General features: G+C 37.7%; 2 protein-coding genes across 19 annotated transcripts in view; both read left to right on the top strand.

Annotated features, from left to right (window-relative positions):
- Positions 1-1,516, top strand: part of Cr1l (complement C3b/C4b receptor 1 like) — a 53,819-nt gene extending 52,303 nt beyond the window's left edge. The window contains exon 13 of the transcript XR_015635355.1: positions 892-1,516. The gene's annotated coding sequence lies outside the window, so the exon portion shown is untranslated. The remainder of the gene's footprint in view (positions 1-891) is intronic.
- Positions 1,517-1,680: 164 nt separating this feature from the next.
- Cd46 (CD46 molecule) overlaps positions 1,681-21,615 on the top strand; it is a 38,130-nt gene continuing 18,195 nt past the window's right edge. For 3 of the 18 annotated variants that reach the window (XM_087580500.1, XM_087580503.1, XM_087580502.1), the window contains exons 1-6: positions 1,708-1,929; positions 5,633-5,821; positions 6,474-6,576; positions 8,209-8,297; positions 13,837-14,019; positions 16,830-16,874. In XM_087580500.1, the coding sequence (XP_087436626.1) occupies positions 1,809-1,929; positions 5,633-5,821; positions 6,474-6,576; positions 8,209-8,297; positions 13,837-14,019; positions 16,830-16,874 (730 nt within the window). In that variant the 5' untranslated portion in view covers positions 1,708-1,808. 18 annotated transcript variants of the gene reach the window in all.

Below are 21,615 nucleotides of genomic sequence, written 5' to 3'. Positions count from 1 at the left end.
TGCATGTCACATGATTCCCATCATGATGACAATGGACTAAATGTCTGAACTGTAAGCCAACCCCCAATTAAATATTTTCCTTCATAAGAGTTGTCATGGTTATGTGTCTCTTCACAGCAATAACACTCTAAGAGCATGACCAAGAAAGGCAACGGGTGTTGACCCCTGGCCTCTACAACCACATGCACACTCATGCATGCACACTTACCTGCATGCACAGGTGCAGACACCCAAACTGACATGTACATTCACAACACACTACAAGTACAAAAGCACAGAGACAGATGTAAAGCCAAAAATGGATAAACTAAGTGTCCTTGTAAGAACAGCCCTTGTTTCTGTACTTGTTTGCGCCACCCCCGCCCCCTGCCCCAAATACCTGGAAATAAAGTTAGATCCAGATCCACTATGCAGAAATGTCGGCTGGCCTGTAGCTGTTATCTCACTGTCTTAAGGTTTTATTGCTGTGAGGAAATACCATGACCAACACATCTCTTATAAAGAAAAACAGTTGGGGCCGGTTTAGTTAATTATCATGGCAGGAAGCATGGTGACATGCAGGCAGACATGGTGCTATAGAAGGAGCCGGGAACATGAATCTATGGGAGCTAATCTACTCAAACCATTATACCCACCCTCTGAAAACCACAATGTAAACGTAATTCCTGAGACACACAAAAAGCACCTAACGGCTGAATTCTCCACTTAATAAGTGCCCCTCCACCACACTGTCCTACCACCCTTCAAAAAGCTTCCAGGAAATTAAGAGTCCTATTTTGGTCTACACCTCCCCCCCCCCCCGTTCCCTTGGTTTTCTTTGACAGTTTAACAAAATATTTCCCATGAACTGGAAAATATACCTCTAATTTGAATCCTTTTCTTCATCCAAAGGTTTGACATTTGTCAGGATCCTGGGATGTTCAACATTGTCACTGAAAGAATTCCAAAGCAGGACTGAAACATAACTCCACTTCAGGAGTGGGCTTGCAGTGCTTGCCACAATAATTTACAACAACCATGGGCTAACTGCGTGGGGGTGGGTGGGGGTAGGGTGACTTTAGAAGCTGAGAACCCAGTGGGAAAACTTGAGATTTGCGGATTGTGAGATGAGGCCGTAAGAGAATTCAAATGAGGAAAATATAACCACTTGCCCTAATCAGATGTGACTAGTGCCAAATACAAGTCTGAGGTAACCTCCTGATGATACACAGCTGTGCTTTAGGTCTCTGCTTTTAGGTTCCCGCACTTTATTCTTCAAGTTCGGAGCCATGATCACAGGGCCAACAAGTGTTTCCACGCTTCTTGAATAAGGTGTCTTTGTCTATGTGAGCCAAGGTCCGCTCCAGCTGGTGAGCACACCTAGAGTAGCTATAGAACCATAGCATAAGTAGGAAGACAGCCCTGGGAGGAGCTCTGCCCGCTGAGGACGCAGCCTGTGCCACCCAGGCTGTGGAGTACAGCAAAGCTGCAGAGGACTTGCGAGTAATGCAGCTACATCTAGGAGGAGTAAAAGGAGGTAAGGAAGGAGCACAGCAAGGTGGGACAATGGAAAACAGTTGAGAAGCCCCAAATTCTTGGCCGTAGCGCAACCCGATGGCCTAGCCCCTTGAACTGAGGCCCCGCCTTTCTGCCAGCCGATTGGCCTAGCTAGCACTACCTTGAGTCACTAGCCTGCCAGGAGCGGCCTGGCCACGCCCACCTGTTGTGTCGCTCACCACATTTTAGTTTCAGGATTGTTGCGTCTGTTCACCTATCTCAAAACTTGCTCTCTGGCTTCCTGGCGCCCATTTTCCTTTCAGTCTGGTAACATGACGGCGGCGCCTCTCACGCCAGACCCAACGCATCCCCGTCGCAGAAGGAAGAGCTACACTTTCTTCTCCCTGGGCATTTACGCTGAGGCCCTTCTGTTTCTGCTGTCTAGTTTATCTGGTAGGATCAGGAGAGAGGCTGTGTCGAAGGGAAGCTGGGAAGAGCTCAGGAGGACCTGGTAGAGTTCTCCTAGGGTTGTGTGAGTTTTGCTGAGCCTGTGGAGATCATGCAATCCCCATCCCCAAAGTGCAGACTTGCTTAGTAGGCAGCACTTAAGGGGCGGGCAGCCTGAGTGGAGAGAGGGGTAGGTGTTCACCGAGAGCTGTTAGTAGCAGGTTGCACTGCTTATGTTGTGGATAAGCCGCTCTGGGTTTGGAAGGGAGGGAACCTCACACTTGGCCTGTTTTATCATAAGTTGTTTCCTTGTTGCCCAAGGCAGTATGGGCTTTGTTTACAAGTGGCTAGTTTGTTTGGCTTTACAATTTTATTAGATTTCTTTTCACATACAGTGTGTTTAATCATATTCCTCATACCCTTACTCCCTGCTCAGAATTATTGTCCATTCCTAGCCAATATAGACAGTGTCTGATTCTGTTACCAAATGGCTGAGACATAGTTTATCTTTCTTTACAGATAAAGTCATAGTAGAAAAGAACAGTCTAAGCATCACTCCTGAGACAAGAATTATAAGTAGCACTCTGGTTTTCACCTTAGTTCATGAACTAAAACTCAAGGTTTATCCCACCACATTTGGATGGTGTTTCATTACATGGAATAAATACTGTACATGGTTACTTTATAAAATTCAACAAAGAACAATACTTACATTTTCTTCTGTTTTGCAACACTCTATGTTTGTGTCTGATATGTACATAATCTTGTCCATGTAGTCTGTATTTCTGTATTTCTCCTTATCAGCATCCATTCAGCAACTTTTGCCTCCTAAGTTCCAGGCTCTGCTGGTCCTGAGGAAGGATATGTTAGGAGGCAGTGACAAATCAGTCTTGTTTTTGTGACCCTTTTCTATTGATTGATCACACACATATATGTGTAGGAATGTAAGCAGGCACTCTATTGTGCTGATAGATCCCTAGTGGCAGATACACAGTATATGATCTATAAATATTTGCTAATATCAACCAAAGTAAATATTACCCAAAGCTTAACATGACATGTTCCGGAATAAAGGGACATGCTTCTCTGACTGGATTTTAAAATGACTGGGAGAGGTGGGGGAGGGGGGAGGGACGACGACAGGACAAACAACAACCTAAACTCTGACACTTTAAACCACTGGTTTGTTACTGTTTTTCTTATATGTGGAACCTTCTCCTGAAATTACATATTTGACTATCTTCTCTTCAAACTTAGTTGGAATGTTACCTCCCAGAGAGACCTCTGACTATCCCCAGTAGACAGAACCAAGCTCAACGCATCTCTCAGCTTGCAATCACACCTATAAAACTGACTTCTCTGTTATCTACCTCTCTGAATAGGAAGAATCTTTTCTTTTTTCACACAAGATACTCTACATTTTTGGGTTTTTATCTTAGTGTTGGCACTCTTACAAATCTCAAGTACCAGAGCGTTAAATATATTTGGCCAAGGCATGGAGCACAGAAAAGATCATTCTTGCTTGCAGAAGAAAAGTTCTTTAAAGAACTTTGCTTTTTCATCAGTCACTATAAAAATTTACTTCACAAGTAATAGAAGGGGCAGGTACTAGCACAATAGGAAACCAATGGATTTGTAAGAAGAATAGTGTTTGGGATGAGCTAAAAGTTTAAGAAGATTCTGCAGTTATTTGAAATAAAAAAAAAAACCCAGATAAAATGAATAGGATGCAACATAAATGAAGGGAAACTAGATAAAATCTGAAAAACAAAATATAGAGTGAAACACTGAAAATGTAAAAGGAAAACTCATTGTACTAGGTGGGGAAAATTAAAGGTCTCATTTTTGGAACAACTCAGTTTGTGAGGAAAATGGTTTATAAGTAGACAGTGCTTATCAGGATTGCAAAAGAGAATCTGTCACATTTTGAGGTTAATCTCCTTCCTTTGGAGGAGTGGCTGCTTCTCTGAACAAAGCTGTAGTCTTCTGTTAGATCTGCTCTCTTAGGCCTATTTTAGGTCTTGTTAAGATCAGTGAATGCTTACACTCTAGTATCTCAGTCTTTACTCTGTGTGCAATAATGCAGGGAATGGTCTTTATGCAGTCAATTGCTGAGTTATTAAATATTAGTAAACAACAAAAAAAAGAGAAAAAAGATAAATGCCCCTCCTTTCTCCAATGTATAAATCTTTAAAATAACTTTTCATTATTAAAATCACGACAGTATAATCCTTGCAAGTGTCTTTGTTGTACACTTATGTTCCTGAGAGAAGTTGGTGCTGGACATTGTGGCCACAGGATGACTAGACTTCATCTTAGCTATTAAACAGCCACATGTGACCTATCTGAGATACCCTGATAGGGGACAGACCAAAGAAAGGGAACTGAGCGCTGCTTCCAGAGTTGAAGCACAAGACGTTCCCTCCAAGTATCTAAATAAAGAGGAGAGAACTGGGCTGAGGACATTCCTAAGTGTGACAAGGCTGGCCAGTAGTTAGTTAGTTGACACAAAAGAGACAAGAGAAAGGGCAGAGTACTAAAGATTCATGAGAGGTGAGTGGCTACTTTGGAGCAGTTCAGGCAATGATGTTTTTATCCAATGTGTGGAACAACTTGATCCTTATTTAATCCAACTTGATCCTTGACTTAGTAATCTTGAGTCCAAACCAGAGCTGCTGTAATGTCCCCAAGCACCATAAAAGGCAATTTCTTGAGGATTAAACACAGGATACTGTGCACGTTCTCTGGGGAGTCCCAGATGAGGACTAGAAAGGGGCGCTGCATTGGCACTTGTGCCCAACGTGGCCTGGACACAGGTTGCCTAGTTTGACACCTAGACTGCGACCTACTTGGAATGGATTCCTAAAGAAGTTATTCTATCTTGTGATACTTCCGCTTTCTTGTCCTACAGAGGAGAACACTGTTTAAGTGATGAGTCGTTAGTTAAAGATATGCTTAGCACAGTGCTGAATATTTGGTATTTCTAATTTTTTTTAAAGAAGAATCCTTATCACCATTGTTATAAGAAATAAGTTCTGGTATCTGTTATGACTGTACTTATGGGAAAATACAAACCATGGTATTTGGAATTCACTTTCTAATTATAGCAGTAATGCAGAATGAATCCATAATAAACTAGTAAAGTATAAATATTTTGACATGGAAAAGACATTAACACAGAAATGTTTATAGCTAAACTAATAAAAAAATTTAAAAGAGTGGCTGAAAACAGCAAAGAAAATATGATTTTCAGGTATCATCAAAGCAAATTTCCTGGATAATGAAGAATTTGAATTTTGGTTTAAAGAGAATAAAGAATCAATCACAGCTCTCACTCAGCTTTGGTACTGGGTACTAGACAAGTGCTAATAATTGAGACATAGTCCTTAATAGTCTCATTAGCCATGTCTTACGATGACAGTCATAAGAACATGATTGTCTCATATCTTTTTTAAAAAACTCAAACCATCAATCATATCTCCTTGTTTTACTTATGAATAAATGCTTATTTAATAGATGCTGTTTTGAACAAGTCACAGTATTATTACACTGCTACTGCTGCTTGAGTAAAGAAAGGTATTCCCTAATCACTTAGAAACTGTTGAGAACATTTCTACTTTTTCTGTCCTTTCTGTATAAAATAACATTTTTCAGTTGAAAAATGTGGCACTCACACTTCATCTTCATGTTCTTGCTGTATTGTCCCTAGATGCCTGTGAACCACCACCACCATTTGAAGCTATGGAACTCAAGGATAAGCCTAAACCCCATTATGCGATTGGAGAGATAATAGAATATACGTGTAAAAAAGGATACCTATATCTGTCTCCATACCCAATGACTGCTATCTGTCAGCCAAATCACACATGGGTCCCTATTTCAGATCATGGTTGTATTAGTAAGTAAACTCAACTTTTTGTTTGTCGATTGACTGATTTCAGACATTTTAGAATGGGGTTATATACCCCCATTGCAGGGATGCATTTCCTATGTGAAACAAAGTTTTGATTTAAATAAGGGTTTTTCCCTCAGGCTTTGAGAAATTTACAGGGGATCTTTTTCCCCCTGGCATTTAGTTGATTTCCTCATTGCTACTCTTGTGCTTGCCCTTTGTATTAGTTGCTTTTCTGACACTGAGATAAACAATATGACCAGGTTTACTTGGGCTTATGGTCTCAGGGGTTGGATCCATCACGGTGGTCAAGACAATGGTGGCAGAAGAGCTGCAAGCTCAGGTCTCAGAATGGCGAGTCGGATCAGAGAGTATACTGGGAATGGAACAAGTTTTTTGAAACCTCAAAGCACACCCCATTCCAGTGACATTCTTCTTCCAGCAAGGCTGCACTTCCTAATCGTCCTTACATAGCCATCATCGGGGGACCCACTATTCAAATACGTTTATGAAGGGCACCTTATTCAAACCACCACACTCTTATAATGTAAGCATTAAATAATCCGCAAATCAAAAGAACCTCATAGGATTTTGACTTTTATTCAAGTCCAACTGGCATTGGAGCTGGGTTAACATTTTTATTGTTATTTTCTTCTAGAAGTTCAATGTACTATGTTACAGGACCCTTCGTTTGGCAAAGTACACTACATAGATGGTAGATTTTCATGGGGTGCTCGAGTTAAATATACTTGTATGAATGGGTGAGTTGCTCCTGATTCCATTGTTTTACTTCTCTTTTTAAGCATTCAAATAAATATACTTTAATTTTGCTTCTATATGACAAGTTGTACTTCTAGCCAACCTCAAAGCACACCCAATATTTGGATACTTTATGGAGATAGGAGGGATATTTAATAAATAAATAAATTTGAGGAAAACAAGTCTGTATAATATTTACTATATCTAGCAATAAGTCTATGATAAACATTACGAGTGGGGAAATCTTCCAGGGGTAATGAGTCAGACTTGTAATTCCAGCACTCAGGATGAGGCAGGTGGATCTCCATGAGTTTGAGCACAGTCTGGGACACACACTGAGTTCCAGGCCAGTCTGGGATACAGAGCCAAAGAGGGTGGGTAGTTATGGTGACCCTATCCTTCACAGTCAGGAATATCCACTGCCAACTCAAGGTTGAAATGAGGCTATCATGAAATTGAGGTAGAATTGCTAACCAAAGGAGAATTCTGGAAGATAGTAACAAGTCAAAAATTACTGACTCATTTAACCACCATGTGACAGGAAATTTCAGTTGGAAAATAAGATTTTCCAACTACTTAACCTGAAGTGTCTAAAAAGGAGGCCTTAGCCACCGAGTAAGTCTTTATTTCCTAAGGCTCTCTCAGAAGTAATTATGAGTCTTGGGGAAAGTAGGCTATGACTGTAAACAGAGTTACATTGATAATTTTTTAACTGTCCCATAGAAACACATTCAGTTAAAGCTATGTGGAGGAAATTTCCTAGCCACTTTTAGGGAATCAAACATTCAGGCCATAAATCTTTCCTAAAGACAGTGATCTTGTTGAGAAACCCAGTAGATACAAAAAAGCTATTGAGCAAAATAACAAAGAATACCAGATAAGAATACTTCATAGTGGTGACGTGAGGGTCCAGAAGTGGATTTAAATCATGGGAAGACTTAATAAGATTAATCCTGAGCTGTTTCTGGAAAGACATTATAATCATGAAATTAGTAAGAGTTAGCATTATTTCTACTTGCTGTGTACCAGACTCTAATTTATCTAATATTCTTGAACCGTCCTATGAATGTTTGATTTTTTTATTTTTTTGAGACAGGGTCTCACTATGTAGGCCTGGAGCTTTCTGTGCAGACTAAACTGGCTTTGAACTCATAGAAACATGCATGCCTCTCCACCTCCTGGGTTCTGGAATTAAACTTGTGTGCCACCACACCTAGCTATTTGTATGTTTCTAGTTGAGGAACAAAAGAAACTTTAAATGGTTTGCTGAAGGTTAAGTGGCCATCAGTCACAGAGCTAGAACTGGAGCTCAGACAGTCCTTCCTAAGGAATCATTTCTCCTCTGCTTCATCCTCCCAGAGCAGGACAGATAAGCTAAGGCACAGAAGCATATTAATATGACTGTAGGAGATAACATATCAGATGTTCCTAGATATGACTGTGTGTTCACAGACAAACCCTTCATTTAATTAAAGTTTATTTCGATTTATTTAATACTTTCATTTTACCTTAAAAAAACCCTACTCCCCAAACTACTATATTAAGGGGAAAAAACTATTTAAAACTGTCCTTCACTCTTGTGTACACCTTACCAGCTACCAAAGAAAAGAGTAACTTTTTCTTTGTTCATCTAGTTATTACATGGTTGGTATGTCAGTTCTACAGTGTGAGCTTAATGGCAACGGTGATGCATTCTGGAATGGCCATCCCCCAAGTTGTAAAAGTAAGTAAATTCTCTTCTTAAAATTTAGATTATGAGTTCTCAACCATTTTGGCCTAAAGACCCTATTACGATTTTTAGATTGATAAGTACCTAAAACACTTTTCTCTATGGTTATACCTATTGACATTAATCGTGTTGAAGATGTTTTAAAACAATTATTTTGTTTTAAGGACAATAAACACATTTTTATTGAAATTTTTTTTCTTTTTCTTTTTTTTTCTTTTTTTTGGAGCTGGGGACCGAACCCAGGGCCTTGCGCTTCCTAGGTAAGCGCTCTACCACTGAGCTAAATCCCCAGCCCCTTTTTTATTGAAATTTTAAAAAGTGAGGGTAGGGACTGTGCTTTATAGTTTTGTAATCTCTTCAGTTTTGGGCTTAGAGGAAGACATTCGGAGTCAATACACTTGATTATCAAAATCTGTAGCTTCTGCAAAACCTTATTGTACTGTGAGGAGAAAATGATAAGTGATATGCTAAGTGTGAGTGTGAGTGCCAGCACAGTAAATGAGTGTAGCTGTCCCTTAACACACATTTCTCATCAGTATTCAGTGTAAGTTTTTTACATTACAGTGTTTCATCAGTTGATCATCATGTTTTCTATAGAGTAGCACAAAATTTAGCATGGTCCAACAAATAAACTTTGTGTTTTCCCTCAGGAATATGAATATTTGTCTGAAAAGATCATTTCTTAATGGTTTAAACTTGGGGTGATGGATTTTATCATAGAAACTCTCTTCTAGATGAAAATGGAGGTCATAAATAACTTATAGAAATCCTGTATCAATGAATTTATTTACAATAATTTATAGAACTTTCTAATACTATAGTGAGTAAAGACTTATCTTTTAATTTTCTTTTTCCCTTTTTTCCTTTTTATAAAGAAGTCTATTGTTTACCACCTCCAAAAATAAAAAATGGAACACACACCTTTACTGATATAAAAGTATTCAAATACCATGAAGCAGTAATTTACAGTTGTGATCCTAACCCAGGGCCAGATAAGTTTTCCCTTGTTGGACCGAGCATGCTATTCTGTGCTGGCCATAACACCTGGAGTAGCGACCCTCCGGAGTGTAAAGGTAAATCATCTTTTCTTCATTTGTAAATAGTTTTACCTAAAAGTAAACATAGCCAGCATATGCACTTCCTCCTCTTATGAACTATGTTCTAATTTAATTTTATAGCTTTTAAGTTAAATAAAAAAATAATTCTAGTTACGCTGTTCTCATTTTGTGGTGTGTGAGCTACTACCCATAGCCATGAGGTAGGATATTTTTTTGAAAGAACCAAAAACTCAGTGTCTACTGGCTGGATAACACTGATAAGAAAGTGTTCTAGCTAAAGTAGTGGCGGCGTGGATGATAGTCAGCTGCCCCCTCGCTGAAAGAATTGTAAAATCTGGACAAAAATGTTTGGATTTTATATCATTTTGTTTTGTTTTAATTCTAAAATGTTTAAGATTACTTAAAACATGGAGACACTTTGTCTTGAAAGAGAGATAGATAGCACCGAATCATAGCAAAAGTTTATTCATCCACACCTGCAAGGAAAATAAGTCTAGGTGCTAAGACATTCTTGTTTTGTGTTGGTGGTTTTGTTCTTTTGATATAAGATCTCACGGTGTAACCCTGGCTAGCCTAGAACTGATAGAGATCCTCCTACTTCTGCCTCTCAAGTGCTAGAATTAAAGGTGTCTATGCCTGATGACTAATAGAATCCTCAACAAATATAAAAATCTAGTAACCGAAAGTACATTATCTAATCTCAAGAAGTAAAAGTAGAAGTCAGTAAAGAAATTTACAACATTTGAACATTATATAAAATATACTTCTAAATATCTATTGGTAAAGAAGTCAGAAGGAAAACTGGGAAGTATGTGAAATCCATAAAAATGAAAACATCATCTCAGAACGTCAGAATTTGCCAGGGTTCATCTGAAGTATTAGCTCCTAGTACAATATGTTTGCTTTACAAAAAGAAAAAGTGTAAATCAAGGACCTAGGGACAGACCTATTCCTAGTCTTCCATTGTAATATCTAAACAGCATATTAAACTGAATATCAAGTTGCAAGAAAGTGATAAAATAGACAGATATCACAGAAACAGAATAGGGAGAAGAGAACAAGAAAAGTAATCAAACCCAACATCTAAGTTTTAGAGAAGTTGGATAAAGCAGAAAAACCTATATCAGATTGGTGTATGCGTGTGTGTGTGTGTGTGTGTGTGTGTGTGCGTGTGTGTGTGTGTATGTGTGTGTGTGTTGCAATATTAAGAATAAAAAGGAGGACATCACTAAAGATCCTTCAGACGTTTAAAGATGATATTACACATAGTTTCATGGCCATCAGTTTGACAACCTAAATGAAACTGACATTTCTCGAAGACACAAGATACCAACTTCACTGGAAATAAAGATAACCTAAAGAGTCCTTATCTCTAGAGAAATAAAATCTATAGTTAACAGCACTTTCCTGAGACCAAAAATTATAAATGATATAATAAAATTAGCAGCAACATCCTTAAAATATAGCACTAAAATGCCCAATAAGACATGAGAAGATCAAACTTATGGTACCTAAAGAGAGAAGTCTCTCATGACCAAGTAGGACTTGCTGGTGTAACGAAGGGTTACAAGTCTGCTTCAGTACAAAGTTAATCAGTGCAATTCATTATTGAGAGTTATATATATTCCCTAACCGGGTGTACAGTCATTTTTTTAGATGAAAAAAGAGGAACAACTACAAAAACTAAGTAAGAGTATTTGACAGAATTCATCGTCTTTTCATTGTAAGACTCAGCAAACTAGGAGAAAAATTATTATCCCTTCATTGATAAACAATGTCCTATAAAAGTCAACATTATGGTAAAAGACTCGATTTTTTTCTAATTAAGAAAGGATCTAGCTAAATAAAATCTAATCTCACCACTCTGTTCAGCACTATCTGTGCTGGAGGGCCTGCCCAGAACAATAAGCTATGAGAAATAAAAGGCAAAGAGTGTAAAACTGTCCCTGAATACACCTTGAGATAACACACACACACACACACACGCACGCATGCACGCACGCGCACACACACACACACGTGCGCACACACGCACACACATGCACACACACATGCACGCACACACACACACACGCATGCACGCACGCACACACACACGCGCGCACGCACACACACACGCACGCATGCACGCACGTGCACACACACGCGCGCACACACGGACACACATGCACACACACACGCACACACATGCACACACACACACGCACACACACGCACATGCACGCACGCGCACACACACACACACACACACGCACACGCGCATGCACACAGCAGTACCAGGTACTGGCAAGGAGATGGAGTAGTTGGAACTGAGACATTGCTGGTAAGAACAACACAAAGTGGAGCAAGGATTTTGTAGAATACATTTGAAAATTTTTTATACACATACACTGAAATAAATATATACGATAATATATTATGTATTACTTTTATTGTCACTGTGACGAAATACATGATAAGAAACAAATTAAGAGATGACATTCTGGCTCATCACCGTGCATCGTGGAGGTAAGGGCATAGTCACAGGCATCTCCTTGGTGACAGCATTGTGACTAGGATTTCTCTAATCTTAGCAGAACAAGAAACAGAGAACAGACAGGAAGTGGAACAGGGTTATAAAACTTTGAAGTCCACTCCCAGGGTCCCACTTCCTCCAATGAGGTTCTACAGTTCTACAGCTTCCCCAGCTCATGCTCGAATATGGAGGGCGTCTGGTCCGTTTGGCATTCAAGCCACTGCATGTACCACACAATCAGCAGCCCACATTAAATGCAAACATGCAAACAACATGTTTAAGGATGTTCTGGCTTCATTATTTACGACATCCCAAACTGGAAACACATTTACCTTATGAAATGAGGGACAAATACCTGTTGCTAATAGAAACAATGAATTAACACTCAGGAACCAAAATGAGTGAAGTTTTAGTTTATGCAAAACCAAAAGTGGATCCCACGTTCCTTTTACTTAGTGAATAGTGAAATGGTGAAAGGCAGGTGGTCCCCTCACATGATAGGAATAGAAAACAGACCAATGGTTGGCCTGTTGTGGAGTGAAATGGTGAAAGGCAGGTGGTCCCCTCACATGATAGGAATAGAAAACAGACCAATGGTTGGCCTGTTGTGGAGTGAAATGGTGAAAGGCAGGTGGTCCCCTCACATGATAGGAATAGAAAACAGACCAATGGTTGGCCTGTTGTGGAAGTAGGAAAGCAAGCGTGTGTCGCAGCAGACCTGGAGAAAGTTTAGAGCGCTGGAACTTTTCTGTGTGTGGACTGTGTGCCCCTTAACGTGTTTTATTCAGAACTCCATTGTACTTGAAAAGGTGTGTTTCACAACATTCAAATTATAACCAACATCCCTAACTAAATATTGCTAAAATTTATAATCATATTTATTCATATGTTATAAATAATATAACAAATATTGTATAACTAAATAAAAGATTAGTTGACCTGAAGACAGGTCAGTGGGAATCCAACATAATTTATGAAGAATTTTTTAAAAAGAGAATTGGCTTACAGACTTGTGAAGAACATTAAGTACGAAAATATAAATGTAATTGGCACTCAGGAAAAAGAAGCAAAGAACAGTATAGGAAATCATTTGAGCCAGGTATGGCTCTTATGTATGTGCAGTCTTTCAAAATAAGACCCCATCTCAACATATAGTTGAAATTTACTTGAATAAAAGCTGACAAAAATTGACCAAAATTGTATTCAAAACCATCTCAGATCTAGGAAACTCAGTGAACTCTTTCTGTCTCTCTGTCCTTCTCTGTCTGTCTCTGTTTCTGAGAGACAGAGAGAGACAGACACAGAGACACAGAGAGAGACACAGAGAGAGTGAGCAATTTGGTAGGTTTTAGTAGTTTGCTACTTTAAAGAACCACTAAAGCAGTAAACAGTAAACAGCTGGTTCCTCTTAATTGGTGCTGGGAGATAATGGTGTCTATTAAAACAAAATAATTAACCTATGATCTTTCATCAGGAAGAAAGCCTCCAAGACAGAGTGTTTAAAATAAGTGAACCATTTCCATATAAACCAAAGCTGAGAACCTTACTAGCCAACCTCCAAGAATTGTTAAAGGAAGCTCTGGGCTGAAAGAAATAGACACTCAGGCCCACATGATCTGGTCTTAGCTGCAGCTCGATTTCACCTCACAGTGTACTCTGGCATATCCACAGTGCCTAGCCTAGCAATTTTTATCCCTCTCCCAATCCTTTTTGTAGATTATGAATCAGTCTAATAGATTGTGACTCATTTCACTTCTTAAGGAATATGAAAAAATGGAAAATACCCTGTGTACTGCCATAGGTTGAATTTCAATGTGAACTTTTGAGAGAGCTGTGTGCTCATATATTTAGAACATAAAATATGTTCAATTCTAAGTTGTAGTTTTGAAAGTTTCAGAAAACTGATATGAAAAATAAAACCAGATTTTTATTAAATTCTTTGCGGTTTTCCTCTTTTCAGTGGTAAAATGTCCATTTCCAGTGCTACAAAATGGAAGACAGATATCAAGAACTGAAAAAAAATTTTCCTACCAAGCACTAGTGCTGTTTCAGTGTTTGGAGGGATTTTACATGGAGGGCAGTAGCATGGTGGTCTGTGGTGCTAAGAGCTCTTGGGAGCCCTCTATCCCACAATGTCTTAAAGGTACAAAGGTTGTCTTATTTTCCTTCTTTATTTTTCTGGCGTTTTTTTTTTTTTTATTTTCCTTGCTTGTTTTTAAATTTATTTCTTTGATGTTAAATATTATGATACCCGAAAAACGGTTTTGTACCCACCTCAAGCCTCTGCCATATGTGTATAAAATTGTGCTATTGTGGTCGGTTTTTGTTTTGTTTTCCAGGAACTTTAGTTTTTAGATAGAGCATAGCAGTATGTAAGCTCTTTTAAGAATATTTCTGGGGCTGGAGAGATGGCTCAGTGGTTAAGAGCACTGACTGCTCTTCCAGAGGTCCTGAGTTCAATTCCCAGCAACCACATGGTGGCTCACACCCATCTGTAATGGAATCTGATGCCCTCTTCTGGTGTGTCTGCAGACAGCTACAGTGTACTCATATGAATAAAATAAATTTTAAAAAAAGAGTATTTCTGTATCAGAAGTAGATTGCAACAAACTTTCAGAGTAAATTTAAGCCTTTTCATTGCTATAAAAGTCAAGAATGAAAGGCATGGGCTCATGATAGGGAAAGGTTGGTCTAAATTAGATTGTTTTGGTTTCTAATGTGGTCTGCCTCAGTACAAAACCTCCAACTTTGAGTTATTCAGGTTTAGTACAATTTTGCTTACATTTTCTTAAAAAGATCTTTTAAATTCCCAGTGGAAGTGCCAGTGGTAACTCTTTGTGTTCAACCCAATCCATATTGTTATTTTTTTCTAGTGGCACCTCCTCCAGTACAAGTTCTCCAATTATACCTCCTATTTAATAATTCCCTGCTTATATTTTAAAAAACTTAAATTCCTGGTGATTTTTCAGATACCCTTTAAATTCCTGCAGTTCTACTTATTCATCACTTAGTACACTTAATGTATAGAGAGAATGTTTGCAGCCATTTCATTTGTCAGATGCAGTAGCTCTATTTCATTTGCTATAGCTCCACTCCAGATTAGGAATGTTAACGTAGAAAAGTTATATCGATTTTAAATGTGTATTTTAATGTGTAAAATAATATAGTACCTTTCTTATTGGGTTCAAGACATGAGTGGGATGGCTTTAAAGGACTTACGCAGTGCCTAGTGTGCAGGAAGCGCCTACAGTTAGCTACCAACCTTGGTTTGGTTTGAATCAATCTTAATGAAAAGGGAGGTTCTTGGCTTCTGTATGTTGGTGTTTTCTATACTAAGCTTTGCTACTTTATTCTTTTTTTTTTCAAGTGATTTGCTTACACTTTTGATCTTTATCGTGTTAGACTTAGGTGATGTTTCAGTTTCTGAACTGTAATCAGTTAAGGGGTGGGAGTCTTGTTATTCTGTTTGGGGTCTTGTCATGAAGCCCAAGCTGGCCTCAAAGTCACGAGACTTTGAGTTTTAGTGAGGTCTCTTCACTACTAGAATTACAAGCATGCGACATGCCCAGCTTTTCAGTTCTTTCTAAGTAGTGCATATAGATAGAAATTTCTTCTGCCTCCAGAATAAGACCTACATTTTCCATTTCCTTCCCACTCCCCTTACCTACTTAAAATTTTTATTTTTTTATTTGTTTTTTTTTTTGTCTTTTTCAGCTAGTTTTGACAACAGAGACTGGATTTCTTAGCAACTGAAAGCTAGGAAATATCTACTACTGAAATGAAATAGAAGTTCCTTTTGAAGATTCCTAATTAGCTGCTGTTGAGTGTGGAGAAGTTGCTATCATGGGAGGAGCCATCATTTCCACCTCAGTGCTCCTTCCTCGGTTCCACACAGGGGCAGCACCAACCAGACAGGGAGAAAAGCATTAGGCAGGGCAGACTGTACACAGAATCCTAGCTTGACTTTGCCTAACCAAACTGGCTTCGTTTCTATGAGCTTTGGATTCCTGTTGCTCTTACAAGGATATTGAACTCAAGTAAATCTCAATTACTGGTTCTAACTTGTTTAAAATATGTTCTATCTCCTTAACATTTTAAAGGATGCAAAGAATTGAGAGTTGTACATGATCACCCAGTAATTATTAGAATGCCTTTTTCCTTTTTTTTTTTTTTCTTTTCTTGAGACAAGAATTCCACTAGAACAGGCTATGGAGAACAGGCTGGCCTGGAATTCACACAGTTCTTCCTGGCTCCAAGTGTTGGCATTAGAGGTATCACAATGCCTAGCCTCTGGAATATATTTTTATAATTCCTACAAGATACTGATGCTTCCCAGCAGCTTCCTTCTATATTTTGGTTGAGTATACATTGAAATGACTTTTTGAAAGAGTTGACAGTAAGCACCTGATAAAAGATTTAGTTTCTTATTGGAAGGCATGTGAGAAAAAAAAATAAAAAGAGAAACTAGATGAATCCTTCTGTAAAATAATAATTTAAAAAAACTTGGTAGAATTGTCAGTCACTTTTTATTGTCCATTAGGGAAAGATGTGCGTTGGAAAGCAGCAGTAGCAGCCTGTACCAGTGGTGCTATGGTAGGTCTGATAGTATGTGGAAGCGGAGAGATTATGACGTTGTTTGTATGGTATCTGACTTGTTAGGGTGCATGTTTACCTTGAACAAACTCTTTTTATAATTTACTTTTAGTCACCTTATAAGATTTGTATTTGTAAATACAAAGCTATAATGAACATTCTTGTACACGTCTGTGCAATTATACATGCAGATTAAACATTCGAAGATCAAATCCCTAGAAGTAGAATTATAGAGAACAGGAAGTATGTGTATTTTTTACTTTGACGGCTAATCTTTTTGAAAATTTTAATATTAGAATTAAATCCATAGTTTTATATTAATAAGTCAAGTGAATTGATAGACTCAATTTATTTTTCTAGGTCCTAAGCCTCATTCTACCAAGCCTCCAGTTTACAGTGAATCAGGTTTGACAGTTCTTTACCTTAACCGATGTCGTTAAGAGTTCTATAAGATATTGGTGAAAAATGGTGTCCCTTTAATTTCATTTCTTAATTTTTAAAAAAATAGAGCTGAACTTTTTTTGAGATGGAGGTGTCACTGTGGTGATCAAACTCTTCAAACCCTCATCTTAAGTGACCTTTGCTTTTAGGTTCTTGCCAGCAAGTCATTTACTTATTTATCATTTATTCATATTTTCCCCCTTTTTCTAAAATATTTTGTTGATTTGGATTTAATAGGGTTTTTTTATAAATTAAAACCCCTTTAATGTGAAATGAATTTTTTCTAGTATTTTTACTTACACTAGAAAGTTTTAGGTTTCTATACTTCTGGATATAGATTTATTTTTATACATTTAAATTATGTAAATAGTGTTGTCAAAGTTAATTACTACTATATTTAGGGTTGCTTTTTATTTGTTTTTGTACATCAACCCTATCTTTTCTTTCCTTTTTTTCTCATTGTTTTATGGTGTGTGTGTGTATGTGTGTCTGTCTGTCTATGTTTTTTGTTTGTATGTGCATACAAGTGTAGCCATATGCAAGTGCTTGTGGAAGTCTAAAGTTGATGCTGGGGATTATTTTATATTTCTCTTCCACCTTATTCACTGTGACAGGATGTCTCAGTCAAACCCAGAGCTCACACATACAGGTAGCCTCCAAGGCTAGAAATACAGGTAGACTGCCTATATTCATGTAGGTTTCTGGGGATCAGAACCTCAGATCACTACTCTTATGTATCAAGTGTTTAACCTCTGAGCTATCTCCTCAGTCCATCTTTTCTTTTTTTAAAGCAAAACTTATATCAAACTGAATATTTTCAATTGAACTGTTCCTTTCACTTAATGTCTCAGATTGGGGTTTATTTAGATATCGTCTCATAATAGTTGCATTTTATATATCATACTTTACTCCCAGTGGTCATGTGTGTCCAGAAGTTTTACATGATTTGATTATTATATATTAATTGTTCTACCAATGTTTATGAGCCGTATGTTATATAAAAAGCTTTAGGTAAGGATGGGGGTGGAGAGAGAATTCAGTGGTCAAAAGCAAGTATTGCTCTTGTATAGGACCCTGGTTTGATTCTCAGTACCCATGTAAAGTGACACATAATCACCTGTAACTCCAACTTCAGGAGAACTGACACTCTCTGGCCTTCTGGGGAACCTAAATACACATGGCACACACATGCACACACACACACACACACACACACACACACACACACACACACGAATTAAGAAATAAAAATTAAGTTTTAAATAAAAAGCTTTTGGTGTTTCCCTGAGTGGAATTACATAATCTCAGACATATATCTGAGTTTCTTGTACAAAATTGTTGGTACGTTTGAAACATATGATGATGTTTGCAGGAGGAGGTAGCAGGGTTCTTCCCTTCCTCATTTTCATTTAGGGACTAAGGAGGGCAGACGTAAGTGACCTATAAGCAGAGCTTCTTCAGCTGGGGAGAAGAAGCTTGCTCCCTTTCCATTGTACATAATGTCACAGGTATTATGGCCCTCTTTCTCCTTTGAACTCTAGCCATTCCTGTGTCAGATTTATCCTTTTTTAACTATAGTACTCTTATTTTTTAATATTTGATTTTTTTTAAAATTTGTAGATCACTATGTTAATTTTACAATTTAACCAGACAATTCTTTGGCATTACACACACTGACATTCTAGTGAAACCAATTCCCCTTCATCATCCCTAACTGAAATTTCCACTGTAAACAATGACTTCCTTCCCTCTTGCTCCCTAAGTACTCCCTACAACTAGATCATACAGCATTTGTCCTTTTATGTCTTGCTTACTTCATAAGCTAAATCCTTTTAAAACTATTTTGCAATCCATGTAACTTTCATCTGGTGCTAGAACTCTCTTCATGTCTGAGTAATAATCCACTGTGTATATTGTCACACTTTGCTTATCTGGTCATCTGTTGATAAACTAAGGTTGGTTATGCACACCTCCTAGCTAACAGTGTTGTTTTGAACATGGAGTTAGTCACCTCTTCAAAGTTTCCACTTTTAATTTTTCTAGCGTACATCTAGGAGCAGAACTTCTAGGTCATAAGGTGATTCAATTTCATTTTTTGAAGAAATGTGCAGTCTTCCACAGCAGCTACATGATTTTATATTCTTCCTAGCAGTGAACAAAAGGTCCAGATTTCCCACATCTTCACTGTTACTTGTGCTGGTCTTTTGTTACATTTTATTTTGTTTTTATAACAAAAGCCATCTGTTTGTTTTGTGTTGCTATAACAAAATATCACAGATGATGGTTTTTAATGGACAGAAACTTCCCTTTCATGGCTCTGGATTCAGGGAGATATGTAATGTCAAAATGCTCTTTGGAAAATGTCTTCTGGCTACAGCACAACATGAGAGAAGAGTAAAGAGTGGTAGGGAAAAGTCTGTGCAACATGACAGACTGGCGCAATAGTGAACCCAGTACCTAGATAATGGCACATGTGTGCCCTCATCTTCTTGGCAGGAATTTCTGCGTATTGAAGAAAACAAGGATTCAAGCCACAGTGCCAAGTTAGTAGATGTGATTGGGTGTCATTAGTTTTACTTCTGTTTCCCTAATATTAGTGAAATATTGAGCATCTTATCATGAGCTTGTTGGTCACCGTGTATATCCTTCTGAGAAATATCTATTCAAGTCTTTGGGCTTTTCAATTTTGATAATGCTGTTGCTAAGTTTTAAGAATAACTTTTATTTTCTATAAATAGCTTGTCAAATATCCAATTTACAAACATTTCCTCTCGTTCTGTGCGTTTCTTTTTCGTCTGTTAGTTCCCTTTAGTGCACAAAACTTTTCATTTTGATGAAATTCAATTATCTGCTTTGCTCTTATATTGCCTATACTTTGTGTCACACTCAGAATATCAGTCAGACCTAAAATCATAAAGTGTTTCCCCATATTTTCTTCTAAAAGTTTTATAGTTTTAGATGTTCTCTTTAATAATCTGAGCAATCTAAGCTTTTTATTCTAAAGCTTTAGCCTCATTCTTTTAGCTGAAAATATCTAATTTCCCAACACCAACTGGTGAAGAGACTACCCTTTCCCAATGACTGTTCTTGTGCATCCTTGTTTAAAATAACCTTAAATGTGTACGCATGTTTATTTTTTGAGTTCTATTCCATAGGTCTGTAATGCCTCACTTTATTTCAATACCATACTGTTTTAATTAAGTATGAATTCTCTCAACTTTGTGTTCTTCAGATTTTCTACTGATTTAGGATAGATTTTTCTATTTCTGCAGAAAGAAAGCATCATCACAATTTTAACGGGGGTTATCTTGACTCTGTAAACGGAGTGTTAAATGATTTTATAAGTATTAAATAAGTAAATATTTTTGTCTAGTAAATATAAGATGTCTGTATTAGTTTTGTTGTTATGACAGAACTCTATGAGAAACAATTTAAAAGGAAAAAAAAGATGTATTTTCACAGTTTCAGAGGTTTTGCTCTATATTCTGCTAACACCACTGCTGTGGACCTAGGGTGAGGCAGAACACAGTGGTGGGCGTGTGTGGCAGAGGAGTCTGCTCATCTAACCGCTAAAATCAGGGAGAAACAGACCACGTGTAGCCTTCAGAGGCCTGTATCCTCCAGATGGGCCTGCTTCCTAATTGTTACCACTTATTAATGCTGCCATCAAGTTATAGCTCTAGCAATGGATTCTACTAATTTAACCAGAGTGCACAAAACACCACCATTTTCAGTGACTGGGTCTATCAGTTGAGTACCAAGTCTTCAACACATGAGCTCTTTGTGGATGCTTTGTATGCAAACCACAGCCATGAGTTTCCATGCATTTATCTTTTTAATCTTTTACAGCAAAGGTTTGTCAATTTCTCTGTGTAAGTCTTATACTGCCTTGGGATTATTTCTAGATTTTTACCTTTTTAAATGCTATTTCCAGTATAGTTACCATTTCCTTTTCAAGGTAGTCATTTTTCGGGGTTGGGGATTTAGCTCAGCGGTAGAGCACTTGCCTAGCAAGTGCAAGGCCCTAGGTTCGGTCCCCAGCTCCGGAAAAAAAAAAAAAAAAAAAAAAAAAAGGTAGTCATTTTTCTTGGTGTGCTGGTTTTCTATTCCCCAGCTTTGCTGAACTCATTAGTTCTGTGGAAGACTGTCTACACAAAAGCACATGTCATGGCTGGGGCTGAAGCAAAGTTGTACAGTGATAGGCTACCATAGGCCCCGATTCAACTCCGACTGCACAGGATGACATCACTTTCAAGCATATACTTTTATGTATCCCTTTCTAACTTGTAACCATTTTCTTTTGTTTTTCTTACCTAATTGCTTTGGTTAGATTTTAGCACTATATTAACTATAAGTGGCAAACACGGGTACCCAGTCTTGTTCCTGATTTTAGAGGGAAAGTTTTCAGCTTTTCATTATTGATAAAATTTACTGTGGCCTATTTTTATTTGGGATTTATTTTGTTGAGAAAGTTTTCTTCCACTTCAGGTTAATAACTAAAGTATTTATTGAGCCCACTCAGTATTTTTAATTTTAATTAGAATCTTATGAAATTTACAGACCAATTTTGAGAGGAAACTATATATAAAAAGGAACTATATATATGTGTATATATATGTATATATATATCACTATATACTATTACTATAGGAATTATTACTGGTCATGAAGAAAGCTAATAATGAAAACATGAAACTAGGATCTG

This window comes from Rattus norvegicus, chromosome 13 (genome assembly GCF_021556685.1).
Source record: "Rattus norvegicus strain SHRSP/BbbUtx chromosome 13, alternate assembly SHRSP_T2T, whole genome shotgun sequence".
Taxonomy (NCBI): domain Eukaryota; kingdom Metazoa; phylum Chordata; class Mammalia; order Rodentia; family Muridae; genus Rattus; species Rattus norvegicus.
The sequence above is the reverse complement of the archived record's forward strand: the minus strand, read 5'-3'. Positions and strand labels throughout refer to the sequence as shown.